Genomic DNA, 12978 nt, shown 5'->3' with positions numbered 1-12978 from the left:
AGGTGTTACTTTATTGTGTAACAAAGGGTAATCTTGTACTTTGGCAGAGTGGGTCTTTTTCTCATTAATATTTAAGACTGGGCCCGATCCTCTCTTGAGTCCCATATTTTGGGCTTAATAATAACCAGCCCTTTCTAGAAAGGGTATATATGAGGTGAGGGTAAGAAATTTTAGAAGCATAGGATTTCCTTTCGGTGTTTATTCTATTTGGCCCCCAAATTTGTGACAACTAAACATTCTAGTCCTCATATTCGTCCATTGTTTTAATTTTGGTCCCCAAAATTAGGACTTCGTTAGTCAAATTTAACAATCAATGTTTTATTTCTATTTTTACTTTTTATCTCAAAAGATATTCCTCCACGTCCTCTGTACTTTCTCTTCGGAAAATGTCAGTGATAGATGGTCTTCCGACCACCTTCAACTTAAAAAAAATAATAATTTCCCTTTTCTTCTTCTGTTCTCTCCTCCTTCCCACACCACCAACACCATCCTTCACACCGTATTCATCTCTCTCCTTCTCACTCTTCCTCCTTCTATCTATATTTTATTTTCTCCCCCTCTCTATCTCTATTTCTCTCGCTCGCTCATTTGCTCTCTATTTTTAAATCAGAAATGCCATGGAAGTCAAATCCCCATGGCACGGTCCATGAGGTTTCTAATCTAGAAAGACGCATATGAAAATGGTGAAGGAGACGGTGGTGGGGAGGGAGGGAGGAAATGGAAGAAGAAGAAGAGGGAAATTGGTGTTTTTTCTTTTTTTTAAGTTGAACATAACGGGTTGTCTGCCAACGACTTTTACGACGAATGAAAGGATAGACGAAAATAAATCCGTTTGAAATGATGGGTACAAGGGAAAAGAATCTATAACATTTGTTCACATTGATAAAATTATCGGTGAAGTTATTTCTTATGTTAGCGAAGATCCCTTACAAAAAAAAATGTCAAAATCTATCATTCCTTTTCCCCAGTGGGTGCGGGCTTCAGTGAAAGACAAATACTATAAAGTTAGACTAATAAAATCCTAGCCTCGAGAGTCAAATTGGAAGGCTCAATTACTATGAAACCAAAATTTTCAATTAGTCCAAATTTGAGGGCCAAATTAGAATTAACCCTACCCTTGTAAACCGGGGACAAACATGCCCATAGACCATAGTGGTAAAACGCGGTTGAGAAAGGAGACGTGGATGTTGTACTCGTATTGACGTGGCGCGATCAGAGGAGAATCCGAGAATATTGACGATTAATAAACGTGGTTTAATTTTGTGCGTGAGGTGAAGCTGACTGTATTTTAAGTGAGGTGTGAACACGTGGTCTGTTTGTGAGGTGGACAGGTGCTGACTGTATTTTAATTGATGTGTGATCACTTGGTTTGTACTTTACTGGTTTGGCTGAGTTGTATCTGATCAGGGACATTCTTATCCAGTTCTTTGCGATTACTGTACGCGGAGCACTAAACGCGCCCAACATTATTTCTACCGGTACCCCTTTCTTATATAATTCTCTGACGTAGTCATCTTTTAACTCTGGACTAGGTTCCCTCCCCGTCCTACGGACGGGGAAGATCCCTCTTGGCTAACGCCTTCGAGGAGAAGAAAATAAATTTAATTCACAACATAAATAAGATAAAATTACAGGAGAGAGTGATAACCATGTATTTGAAGAGTAGAGAGGGAGAACACTAAAATTAAGGGGAAAGTGGATGTGCAATCGTGAGTGAGAAGATGCCTGAGATATAGTTATTTTAGGGAGATTGTAACCGAAAATTCAAAATAATCAATTGTTTACACTAATACCCTTATTTTTTAAGTCAAATTACACGAAAAAGGATTTTATATCGGTCGCTCGATCTAATCAAAGGTAAATCTCTAAAATAAAATAGACGGCCAGACTTATTGCACAGTTAATACACTACCCATAATTCTGGCCGTCTATTTTATTTTAGAGATTTACCTTTGATTAGATCGAGCGACTGATATAAAATCCTTTTTCGTGTAATTTGACTTAAAAAAATAAGGGTATTAGTGTTATTTTGAATTTTCGGTTACAATCTCCCTAAAATAACTATATCTCAGGCATCTTCTCACTCACGATTGCACATCCACTTTCCCCTTAATTTTAGTGTTCTCCCTCTCTACTCTTCAAATACATGGTTATAACTCTCCCCTGTAATTTTATCTTATTTATGTTATGAATTAAATTTATTTTCTTCTCCTCGAAGGCGTTAGCCAAGAGGGATCTTCCCCGTCCGTAGGACGGGGAGGGAACCTAGTTTATATTTTATACATGACAATACAATAAATAAAAATTCAGACATGTATTTAACATGTATTTGGACCTTAAAATCCTGTAAAAGACTCTTAAAGGTCGAGGTCTTAAAGTTCATCTTCTACAAAGATTCGGACCCGTATCTCACAAGAGGTAAGAGGAAGTATAAATTATTGGACTAAAAGTTTATTTGCACCATAGTCGTCTTGTTTTTTTTTTGAATTTTTGGGCTTATAATCCAAAAAACGGACCCTAATAGGACTTTTAGTCCTCTCTAATCCTATAAAGGGTTTCAAAACCAAAAAAATAATACAAATGGATATCTAGTCCATTTGGTGTCATCTAGAGAGAAAACACAAATCCCTAGAATACCAAATAATTTATAATACCTAAACTAACCTTCCATATATATAAGATCTAATTTAAGCTCAAATCAACCAATATTCGTTTTCCTATTTTATCTCCCTGTTTCTCTCTCCAATTACCGACTCTAAAGGAAGAAAGAAATCTTTATCTTCCTTAAATTTGTAACCGAAACCTTCTCTTCCTATCTTTTTCTCTCTCTCTACATCTTCATCTTCTGAAACTATCCTCCATTAAAACAAAAAATTTTGTAACCGAAACCTTCTCGTCCTATCTTTCTCTCTCTCTCTACATCTTCATCTTCTAAAACTATCCTCCATTAAAACAGAAAACTGAGTTTCTAAGTTTAGGTAAAACTCAAACTAAATTTTATGTTTTCTGATTATGTTTCGATTGAAAATCTTCCATTAACTTGTTTCATTATCATTAGAGCTATTCAAAATCATCATCTTAATTGTTAATCAGGTAAACAATTTTCTTATTTGATGATTTGTTTCAGATCAAGAAAGTTATTATTGTCTTTCTCTCTCTAAAGTTTGTATTAATGATCACGATCTTCATGAGATTAATACTTCATTTCTAAATCTTACAAATCGAGTTTACTTATTGTTTTCAATCAATCGTCATATCAGTTATCAATAGATTTGGAGTTTATGCAAAGTATGATATTCAAATTTTCTCCAGATCTGATTTTTTTTTCCGTACAGATTGATGAAACGTGATTCTGTCACACGGTTACTCGTAACAGAGTTAACATCATATATACTTTAGAATAAATTACCATAATGTAACGTAAATTATATAAACTTTTCCCTGCGATGTATATCAAATTGAGAACATGATATATGTTCTGGTTTTGCAAATTTTTCACGAATAACATTATATTATTTTGTGTAAATCATACGTAATTTATGGAACATTATGTATGATTTCATATCAAAACAGTTCTCGTTTCATTATTATAACATCTTTGATTTACATATGTAAATCCTGTGTACTTTTTTGTAAAGTACATGTAATTTATTCAAATGTTCATATAATTTACTGCAAATAATATACTTGTATATATAATTTATTTGAATTAATCTATCTCACTTTGTTATCACAGATGGAGTTCCAGGCAGAATCATCAAATCAAAATAAGAAAATCAAACTGAAATCAGATGGTTGGGATAAGATATTTACAGAACTAGGACAGTTATTTCCTGGGGGTGCAAAAGCTTTTCGATATGCTCTTAGGCAATATAGCATCAACACCGGGCATGATTTCAAATTCATAAAGAATGATTCTAAGCGTGTTACTGCTGTGTGTCCTGTTGAAGATTGCAAATGGATAGTGCATGGATGGGCACCATTGAAATGCGATTCCATGTTCATATTGAAAGACATGGAAAGGAAACATGATTTCATTATTTGTCATAAATGTCTCATTATTTTTCATAAAGTTTGCATAATTTATTGTAAATTATACATAATATCGTATTTACAGTTTAGGTCAGAAATTACAAGGTTTGATCAATTAAAAACTTTTAAATTTTTGCTGTTATCATTGGTTATTTATCAAAAATTACCCTCCTGTGGTAAATCACGGATACTTGTGAATAAATTATACATACTTTACGGTAATTTAAGTTATACCAGACAGAAATTGACATAATTTATCAAACAGATCTCTAAAAATTGATTTATGACGAAGCTTTGAACAACTATGTCACAACAGAAAAAACCATAAAAATCAACCCAAAATCTCACCATAACGTTGAAACAATCTTCTTTATGATGAAAAATAACCATGCAAAAAAAACTTGTGAAGAAATTATACATACTTTACAGTAGTTTTTGTTAGGATTTTTGTTTCTGATTGATTCGGATAATAGGAAAGAGAAAATTGATTTGGTTTCCAAATCTGTAAAGAAGAGAGAGAAAATTGATTTGGAAATATCCGTGGTGATGACGTTTCGTTTTGGTTAGGATTTTTGTTTCTGATTGATTCGGATAATAGGAAAGAGAAAATTTGTTTTCCAAATCTGTTTAGAGGAGAGAGAAATTATGATTTGTTTCTATCCATTTTTTTTTCTAATAAATCTCCATATTTTTTGCTAATAAATCTCCACAATTTTTGCTAATAAATCTCCACGTCAAATTTGAGCGTGGGACATTGACGGTAATGTGTTTAGAAAGTGAGGGTTTTTATGTCCATAATGTAAAAGGACTAAATATCCATATTTTGAGAAGATTGGATCATAAACCTTTTTTGAACATTATTTTGGTCTATATACCCACCGACCCTTTTTTTTTAGTTGAGGACTATAGTCGTCTTGTTGTTGCTTCAGTAGTTTTTTCAATCTCTACAAAATGTAGGTTACTTTTAGTTTACTTCCACATAAACGAACCCAAAATTTTGGGTCAAAAGTTAGAAGAAACTAAAATTTTATGTGCAATACATTTGCACTTGCAAGCTATAATCAAAAGATATTTTGCAGTGAATGCAATTGCTTACTGACCATGTGTAGCACTTGATATTCGCTAACCCTGATAATTTCATGATAAATTGTCTATTACTAATTCGTCAAGATGATGATTTTACGAAAAATAGGTGACTCGGTTGTGTTGTTTAACCACACATAATTGACTAAGAAATGCCTTGATTTTTTAACAAAAAAAAAAGAAATGCCTTGATTAGGAGAATAAAAACAAGAAAATGAAGAATTGGTGATATAAAACATATTCTAAACAAACAATGACAAATCAAATAACAAAGGCGCCTGAAAAAAAAGGATAACGAAAGAACAGACGATCATCCGCCACTTTTTAGTGTAGTGGTAGGACATTCTTTCTCAAACCCGTGAGATCATGAGATCAAATCTTGGTGGAAGCAGTTTGTCACATGATTGTATCATGGTTGTAATTCAGGGGACAAATATTTATTCAGACACAATAAAATCCCCATTTTTCTCTTCTCAATCAGAATAGTTATGAATCTCAAACATATACCTGTTTCGATTTCTATATAGCATAGGATTGGTCAGTTCAGATTGAGGGGTTTCAAAAGGTTGAAGCACAAGTCAATTCCACATTGAGTTGGCTATGTTTGGTTGATTCGGAAAATCAATTGATATTGGTTTAAGCGATTAGACTACAAGTTGACGAAATCAAAACTTAAACATTGACGAAAAATCTAGTAAAATGAATACACGATGATAATGTAAAACTTGTCATTAGATTGAATCCACAGATACATTACTCTATATATAAATTTTTTTCTAATTAATGAGACATATATACTTCTTGATAAGCTAGCCGGTTGATCTTTCGTTTCTTCGACCCAGCAACTCCAAGAAGTAGGGAACCACTTACATTATGCTTGCTTGATCTCAAGAAGATTAAGTTTCGGATAGAGAAAGCTCCCCGCGATAATCCCATGAACGATAGCTTTATTAGCTTCTTTTTTTAGATGAACTCCGTCCCAGTGAAATACTAGCTTAGTTCTGAACAACAAACTGTATTCCAACTATAATGATGATATCTACTAATGTGGCAGCAAGCCTTCCCCAACCTATTCTTGTGAAACCCTAGAAGAAGATGATTTCGTAGTAGAGCCATGTACGCCTTGTAGTAGTCAGCATATACGAAGATTATTGTGAATCTGAGAGAAGGCATTAAATGATGATTTTAGGTAGTGTTTGTTAGAAGAAGAGTGACCATATTTCATGCCTTCTCTCAGATTCACAATAATCTTCTGAGAGGAGGCATTAAATGATGATTTTAGGTAGTGTTTGTTAGAAGAAGAGTGACCATATTTCATTGGGTCATCACTATGGAACATACGAAGATAGCTTGGTTCACATCCGGTTGGTAGAATTCCAGGAACTACTAGGTTTACAGCACCAGCATCGATCAATCTTGTTAGCGCGTCTTTTATGGCTAGAACGACTTGAAGTATTATAGTAGCCGAGACCTCTTCTATGGTTTTGCCTTCGGAGAAGGTGAAGTAGTAGTCGGTACTGCCGATGTCTCCCACCAAAAACATAGCGCTTTCGAGTTTCTTTTTGCATTCTTTGAGGTTGGAACTACATATAGAGTTGAGGTGGGTCATGAACCAGTGGACTTGAACATTGAGAGAAGAGTTGGTGGTAGACCATGGCATGTTAATCTCTAATCTGTCTTTGATAATGTGAGCTTCAAGTGCAGTTGCTCCGTCAACAGCGAAGTTAGCTCCGTAGTTGAATTTCGAGTCTTTCTTCTTTAGATATGGTTTTGGCGATGGTAGATGAAAAGCAGAAGCCTAGTAGTCTAGGATGAGTAAACCATCGGAGTTTCGGTGGAGATGATGATGAGACTGTGGATTAACACCGTCAACATGTCCACGACTAGCCATGGCAGACAAATATCTGTTCTTCTAAGATATTTCCATTGTCACTAGAAGAACCTCCAAAACTGTAGATGGAATCAAAAGCACAACCCTTTACCAACACACTTAAATCAACATCATCATCGTCCGAGGTGGTAGTTGTGGTGGTGGTGGTGGTGGCGTTAGGAGAAGAAGAGGAAGAAGCTGAATGTGGAAGCACCACCAAAAAGAGCAAGAAGAGAGAAAATTACACTGATGATACGGAAGCCATTGAAGAAGATAGAAAACTTAGAAAGTTTAGGAAGGAATAGATGATGATATGAATACTGGAGATTGAAGGGACTATATATATGGAAAGCTTCCTGATGATAAGTTATAGAAAAATAGAAGGTTTGTTTAATTATAAATGATTCGTTACCACGAAGTTCATCCCGTCCGTTTCCGCTGCCATTTATCCTTCTGAAAATACTTGTGAAGGTAAGTTCATGTCAAGTCCATTAATGGAGAAGAAAGATGCATGATCTAAGACTAGGGGTTCTTCGAGTTGAATTCGAATCTACTAAAACCTCCACCAAGTACACTAGGAGCAGTGGGATTAGCTCTACATTATGGTAATTTGATTATAGTGATAGAAAAGATTATAAGATCACCAAATAGTAGTAGTAGTATTTTATGATGTAACAACATATTCAAAAGTCAAAGAGATGCCGACATAAACAGCATGCCTACACGTCCCCAGCAGATAATTTACTGCCTCTTATTCTGTTAAGAATCTCTAGTAGTAATAATTAGAAACTTTCTAAACCTCCTAATAACTACCTGATTTCGTGATTTCAAGGCCGACTTACCACTATATATATATATATATATAACCTGCCGCATTATAAATATACTTGCTTTAACTTTTGAGGTCAACCCAAACCAGGAGAGTAATTTAATTTACAAATAGTCAAGTTTTTCTCCTTCAACAGTAGTGCGACAACAATGGAAGTACAAACACTCGAAGGAATTCTTCCTAAATGGTGTAGATTTTGCCCAAATGACGAAGAACTTATCGAAGACTTTCTAAAGAAGAAGGTATTGGGAGAAAACTTATCACCTTTTACTGAATTTTTTTATCTTCGAAAGAGATGTTTACGAAACCGAACCATGGGACTTATTTGCAAAGTTAACCCATGATGGCCATATAAACTACAATCTAGATACTAGCAAACATGGTAACGGTAATCATAATAACGATGAAAACTGTGGAGAGATACGATATTTCTTCACGAAACTAAAGAAGAAATCCGATAAGTCTGTCAGATCATCAAGACAAGTCGGTACATGTACTTGGAAAGGCCAGAGTAAAGGTAAACCAATTCTCAACGACAAAAATATGAAAATCGGTATCAAGAAGAGCTTCTCACTTGAAGAGACTAACAAAAATTCATCAAAACCTGACTCCAAAAGAAGAAAAACAAATATTAGTTGGATTATGCATGAGTACTCTTTGACTGATACTTTCCCCAACAACAATGGGTATGTCCTTTGTAAAATACGAAGGAAAGTTTGCGATGGTGGTATTAGTAGTAGTAGCAGCAGCAGCAACACTGCAAGAGGAGGAACAGAGTTGACGACATCACCGGTAGAAGAAGTATCATATCAGCAGCCTATTCAAGATAACCAAGTCGGCTTAACACATGCACCAGGGTTAGTAATCGAGGACATGACGACATCACCGGTAGAAGAAGTATCAAGTGCATATCAGCAGCTTATTCAAAAGAACAAAGTCGGCTTAACAGATGCACCAGGATTAGTAATCGAGGACATGCCGACATCACCAGTAGAAGAAGTATTGAGTGCATATCAGCAGCCTATTCAAGAGAACCAAGTCTGCTTAACAGATGCACCAGTAATAGTAATCGAGGACATGACCCACACTGGTTATGAAATGATCCACATGGACTTCGACTACTTAGACAATACGAACGTAGTAGCACAAGAACCCGTTGATGATGTATATAATGAAGTTGGTAATTATAAGTCTTTTTGGGAAGGTATGGGTTTTGATTCTGAAACGATCCCCATGGACTTTACTGAGTTGAACAACAATAAAAATGTAATGGCACAAGAATCAGATGATGAATTTATAAATGCATTGTGGAGCCTTAAACACAATCAGTACTTGAACAATAATGGAGTACAATCAAGGGAGCTGCTCGGACCTCATCAGTATGGATTGCAAGAAGAAGCCCAGCAGCAGCAACAACATCAAGATGGATTGCCAGAAGAACCCCAGCAGCAGCAGCATAATCAGGATTCAGGATATGAGTTTATGAAGAGAAGGAACATTGAACACAATCAGTACTTGAACAATAATGGAGTACAATCAGGGGAGCTGCTCGGACCTCATCAGTATGGATTGCAAGAAGAAGCCCAACAGCAGCAACAACATCAAGATGGATTGCCAGAAGAACCCCAGCAGCAGCAGCATAATCAGGATTCAGGATATGAGTTTATGAAGAGAAGGAACATTGAACACAATCAGTACTTGAACAATAATGGAGTACAATCAGGGGAGCTGCTCAGACCTCATGAGGATGGATTGCAAGAAGAATCCCAGCAGCAGCAACAATATCAAGATGGATTGCCAGAAGAGACGCAGCAGCAGTACTTGAACAATAATGAAGATAACCAAGTTGGCTTAATAGATGCACCGGCAATAGTAATCGAGGACATGACGCACACTGCTTATGAAATCCCCATGGACTATGACTACTTGAACAATACTAATGTAGTAGCACAAGAACCTGCTGATGATATAAATAATGAAGTTGGTAATGATCCGTCTTTTTGGGAAGGTATGGTTTCTGATTATCAAACGATCCCCATGGACTTCACCGACTTGAAGAACAAGAATGATATAGAATCAGTTGATGAATTTATGAAAAAATTCTCACCATCGTTGGGCATTGAAGACAATGACTTCTTGAACAATAATGGAGTACAACCAGGGGAGCTGTCCAGACCTCATCAGGATGGATTGCAAGAAGAACCCCAGCAACAGTACTTGAACAATAATGGAGTACAATCAGGGGAGCTGCTCAGACCTCATGAAGATGGATTGCAAGAAGAACCACAGCAGCAGCAGCAACAGCAGCAGCATAATCAGGATTCAGGATATGAGTTTATGAAGGGAAGTAACATTAATGGGTAATAAAGGAAAGAGAGAGAACTACGTGAAGGCTTGATCCTTTGAATTAGAGGATTTCATGTTCTAATTCATTGGTACGTAGGCAGCCCCTCGCCCAATTTGGGGGTTCAGCTTCTTTATTTTTTTCTTAAATAACCCTTCAGCTGGTAGGATTGGCTTAAAATAATCCCCATGATGTATTTATTCTTTTAGAATTTGAATATGAATGGTTTTTTTTATGCCATCAACTATTTCTTTTGCCTTCAACCATTGGTCCGATCAGGAAGAAAAGCCACTGTTTTCAGTAATATATGTGTCTCTAAGCCATTTCTTAGAGCGTAACTGCATCTTTCTCTTGTTAAACCTACGGGTCAAATTTCATTTTTGTTGACAATGAAAGCCAATTCACGAATAAGTCTCTTCGAGATAGGCTTTATGAATTGAAAATTCAAACACGAGGACCCTCACCTTCTTAGTGTTAGGTATATTGTTATCACCAATTATACAAACCAAAGATGAGAACGTAGCAGATATAACCAAGCAATTATTTTTTGTGATTATAATGACTCGTCTCGCGACTTGATTGTCACAAGAGTAACTTGAGAGCCCAACTACATAACCCTAAATCCATTGAGACCTTATAAAACTGCTATTTTTAACTAGAGAGATAAAACTACAAAGGAAATTCAAATGAGTTAACTTACATAAAGGTTGTTTCACTATGTCCTTCAAGCAAAGATTACATCCGAACGGAAAACATACACTTATCTCCATGGAGATGAAGAAGAGCCATCCCTGCTACGGGTGCCACCTGTAGAAACAATTGACGCACGTCGTAGCTTAGAAAGTGATTGATAAATAGAAACCGTCTTTTCTTAAACATAGTTCTAGCAAAGTATTTTTATTTGAGACTTTGATTAAATATATGAGGGAAATTCTAGCTAAGTTAATCAAGTTACCTAAGCAACAACACCCCTCCTAGAATCATAAAAAACTGTTTCTCCACCAACAAGAGAGTCTACTGGAGAATCCTTCTGACTAGTTACATCAGCTTTTGTTTTTTGTCTCACTCCACCACTTAGATATATTAACAAGGTATAATACGTACGTTTTCCATCTCCCATATCAACACTTTCATCAATATGACGTCCAAATCGCTGTCCAACCTTATACCTGAAATACTAATAAGAAATTAGATTTTTAAAAAAACATGTCTAAGACTCGTACTGGTTCAAATAACTAAGACCCCGTTCGAGTGGAAATACAATTTTATTCTATAGTTGTCCATTTTGTATCTTGGCTAAACCCGCGTCCCCAAGTACGAAGATGGTTAATCTATAGTACGACTCTCTTTTGGAACTGGTTCTCAAAGACAAGTTCCATACTTAAGTTCATTAGTATACAAGTTAAAACTACAACCTCCACATCAAGGGTATCTCATAAGTGGGTGAAACCTAAGGTGCATTGTCGTTATGTTTATGTAATGGATTGTCACATCAAATGCCAGAAGTTGAGCTGAGCCGCCTGGAAGGAATGAGCTATCCTCAAGCCAGTGCCGATTGAGTCGCCATCTCTAGGTGATAGTTTTTGAAACATGGTCAGATAATAATAATAATAATAATAATAATAATAATAATAATATGTGCGTAAAGTGTATCCCATTTCTTCCTAATGAGATTGGTATTCAAGTGAAAGTTCTAACCTACGGTTTCGGTTCCTAACATACCCGATGTTCGTGCAACTTAAACCTAGATTCCTCAGAATATACCGTTTGTGGTGGTTCTGAAACTTGCAGGTATTATTATCTATCAACTCATTCGACCCTAATTAGTATGAAAAACTAAAGATAAGACTCATAAATTTACCTGTAGAATCTGATATTAGGATTCAATCCAACAGCAGCTCTTCCCCTAATTCTAATATCAGAAAAGAATTTATTAAGCCCAGATTCCCAAATAGTTTCTGCAAGAACTGGATCATTTACAGAAATTCGATCATTATCTCTAAAAGCCTCTCCTTTAGTTGGGCCAAGACTCCCTTGATGAGCAAAACCCATCAATTCTCCAACTTTAACAAACCCTTTTGATTCAACAGATGTGAAGAAATTGGGTACCTGAAAATTTGATCAAATTGGTCATCATTAAAACCCTAATAAAATCCCCTTTCCAGGATTCAAAATTGATCATTTTTTAGGAGGATAATACTGAATACCCATTTCAGTAATCAAATCAATAAACTTGTTTCTGACAATTTGTAAGCATATTTGAATCATTTCTCTAAAAAAGCAGCCATGGAAGAACTCTTATCTTAAAAATTGAGAGAGAAAGGGGATTACCGTAAAGAGATGGGTATCTTTGAGACGATTAATTTGAAGATCCTTTTTAGGTTTGATCTTGGGCCATTTAGCTTTCTTCTTCTCTTTCGACCATTTTTTCTCTTTGAGGCTCAAGCTACTACTAGACCTTGGTGGTGGTATCAAACCAATTCGGTTCTTATTCAGATATTTCAGCTCTCTTTTCCCCTGCTTTGAATGCAACTTTGATGTCTCATTTAAGATCATCAACGGCACGACAAGAGGTGAGGGAGAAGCATTGACCATGCCGGAACCTGTTGTTTTGGGCCAATGCTCTGGGATACAAAAAAACTTTTTGTTGAAGGAGACTCCAAGAATGTCATTATCGATAGAGCCGTAGAGGCAATGGGAGAAGATAAACTATGCTCACTGAATCTGTGTTGGAGCAATACATCAAATTCGACAACAGTGTGCATCTTTTGATACTAGTATTGTGTTATTTTCTATGAATACGTAAGCTAATGTTATGGC

General features: G+C 35.9%; 2 protein-coding genes across 2 annotated transcripts; both read right to left on the bottom strand.

Annotated features, from left to right (window-relative positions):
• Positions 1-6105: 6105 nt before the first annotated feature.
• LOC147534448 (acetylajmalan esterase 1-like) lies at positions 6106-7430 on the bottom strand. Its single transcript, XM_086650126.1, has 3 exons — positions 7398-7430; positions 6359-6913; positions 6106-6255 (listed from the first exon to the last, which is right to left on the bottom strand). The coding sequence occupies exons 1-3, from the start codon at positions 7428-7430 to the stop codon at positions 6106-6108; spliced, it is 738 nt and encodes a 245-aa protein (XP_086506252.1).
• A 782-nt stretch (positions 7431-8212) lies between these two features.
• LOC147534447 (uncharacterized) lies at positions 8213-12753 on the bottom strand. The gene is made up of 4 exons (XM_086650125.1): positions 12490-12753; positions 12020-12267; positions 11114-11327; positions 8213-10965 (listed from the first exon to the last, which is right to left on the bottom strand). The coding sequence occupies exons 1-3, from the start codon at positions 12751-12753 to the stop codon at positions 11114-11116; spliced, it is 726 nt and encodes a 241-aa protein (XP_086506251.1). The 3' UTR covers positions 8213-10965.
• Positions 12754-12978: the final 225 nt, after the last annotated feature.

The sequence above is a fragment of the Eschscholzia californica genome, unplaced genomic scaffold (genome assembly GCF_041429995.1).
Source record: "Eschscholzia californica isolate CP2 unplaced genomic scaffold, dmEscCali1.0.p SCAF_6, whole genome shotgun sequence".
NCBI classification, from domain to species: domain Eukaryota; kingdom Viridiplantae; phylum Streptophyta; class Magnoliopsida; order Ranunculales; family Papaveraceae; genus Eschscholzia; species Eschscholzia californica.
Note: the sequence above shows the minus strand (reverse complement) of the source record. Positions and strands in the feature narration are given on the sequence as shown.

Bases quoted from the DNA above. Each gene is read 5' to 3' on its own strand.
- LOC147534448 (XM_086650126.1), bottom strand. From the start codon at position 7,430: ATGGCAGCGGAAACGGACGGGATGAACTTCGTG. The intron at 6,914-7,397 runs GTAACGAATCAT...CTAGACTACTAG, and splicing joins CGGACGGGATGAACTTCGTG to GCTTCTGCTTTTCATCTACC. The intron at 6,256-6,358 runs GTGAATCTGAGA...ATAATCTTCGTA, and splicing joins CCTCCTCTCAGAAGATTATT to TATGCTGACTACTACAAGGC.
- LOC147534447 (XM_086650125.1), bottom strand. From the start codon at position 12,753: ATGGTCAATGCTTCTCCCTCACCTCTTGTCGTGCCGTTGATGATCTTA. The intron at 12,268-12,489 runs GTAATCCCCTTT...TCAAATTTTCAG, and splicing joins AAGATACCCATCTCTTTACG to GTACCCAATTTCTTCACATC. The intron at 11,328-12,019 runs GTAAATTTATGA...TTAGTATTTCAG, and splicing joins CCTAATATCAGATTCTACAG to GTATAAGGTTGGACAGCGAT.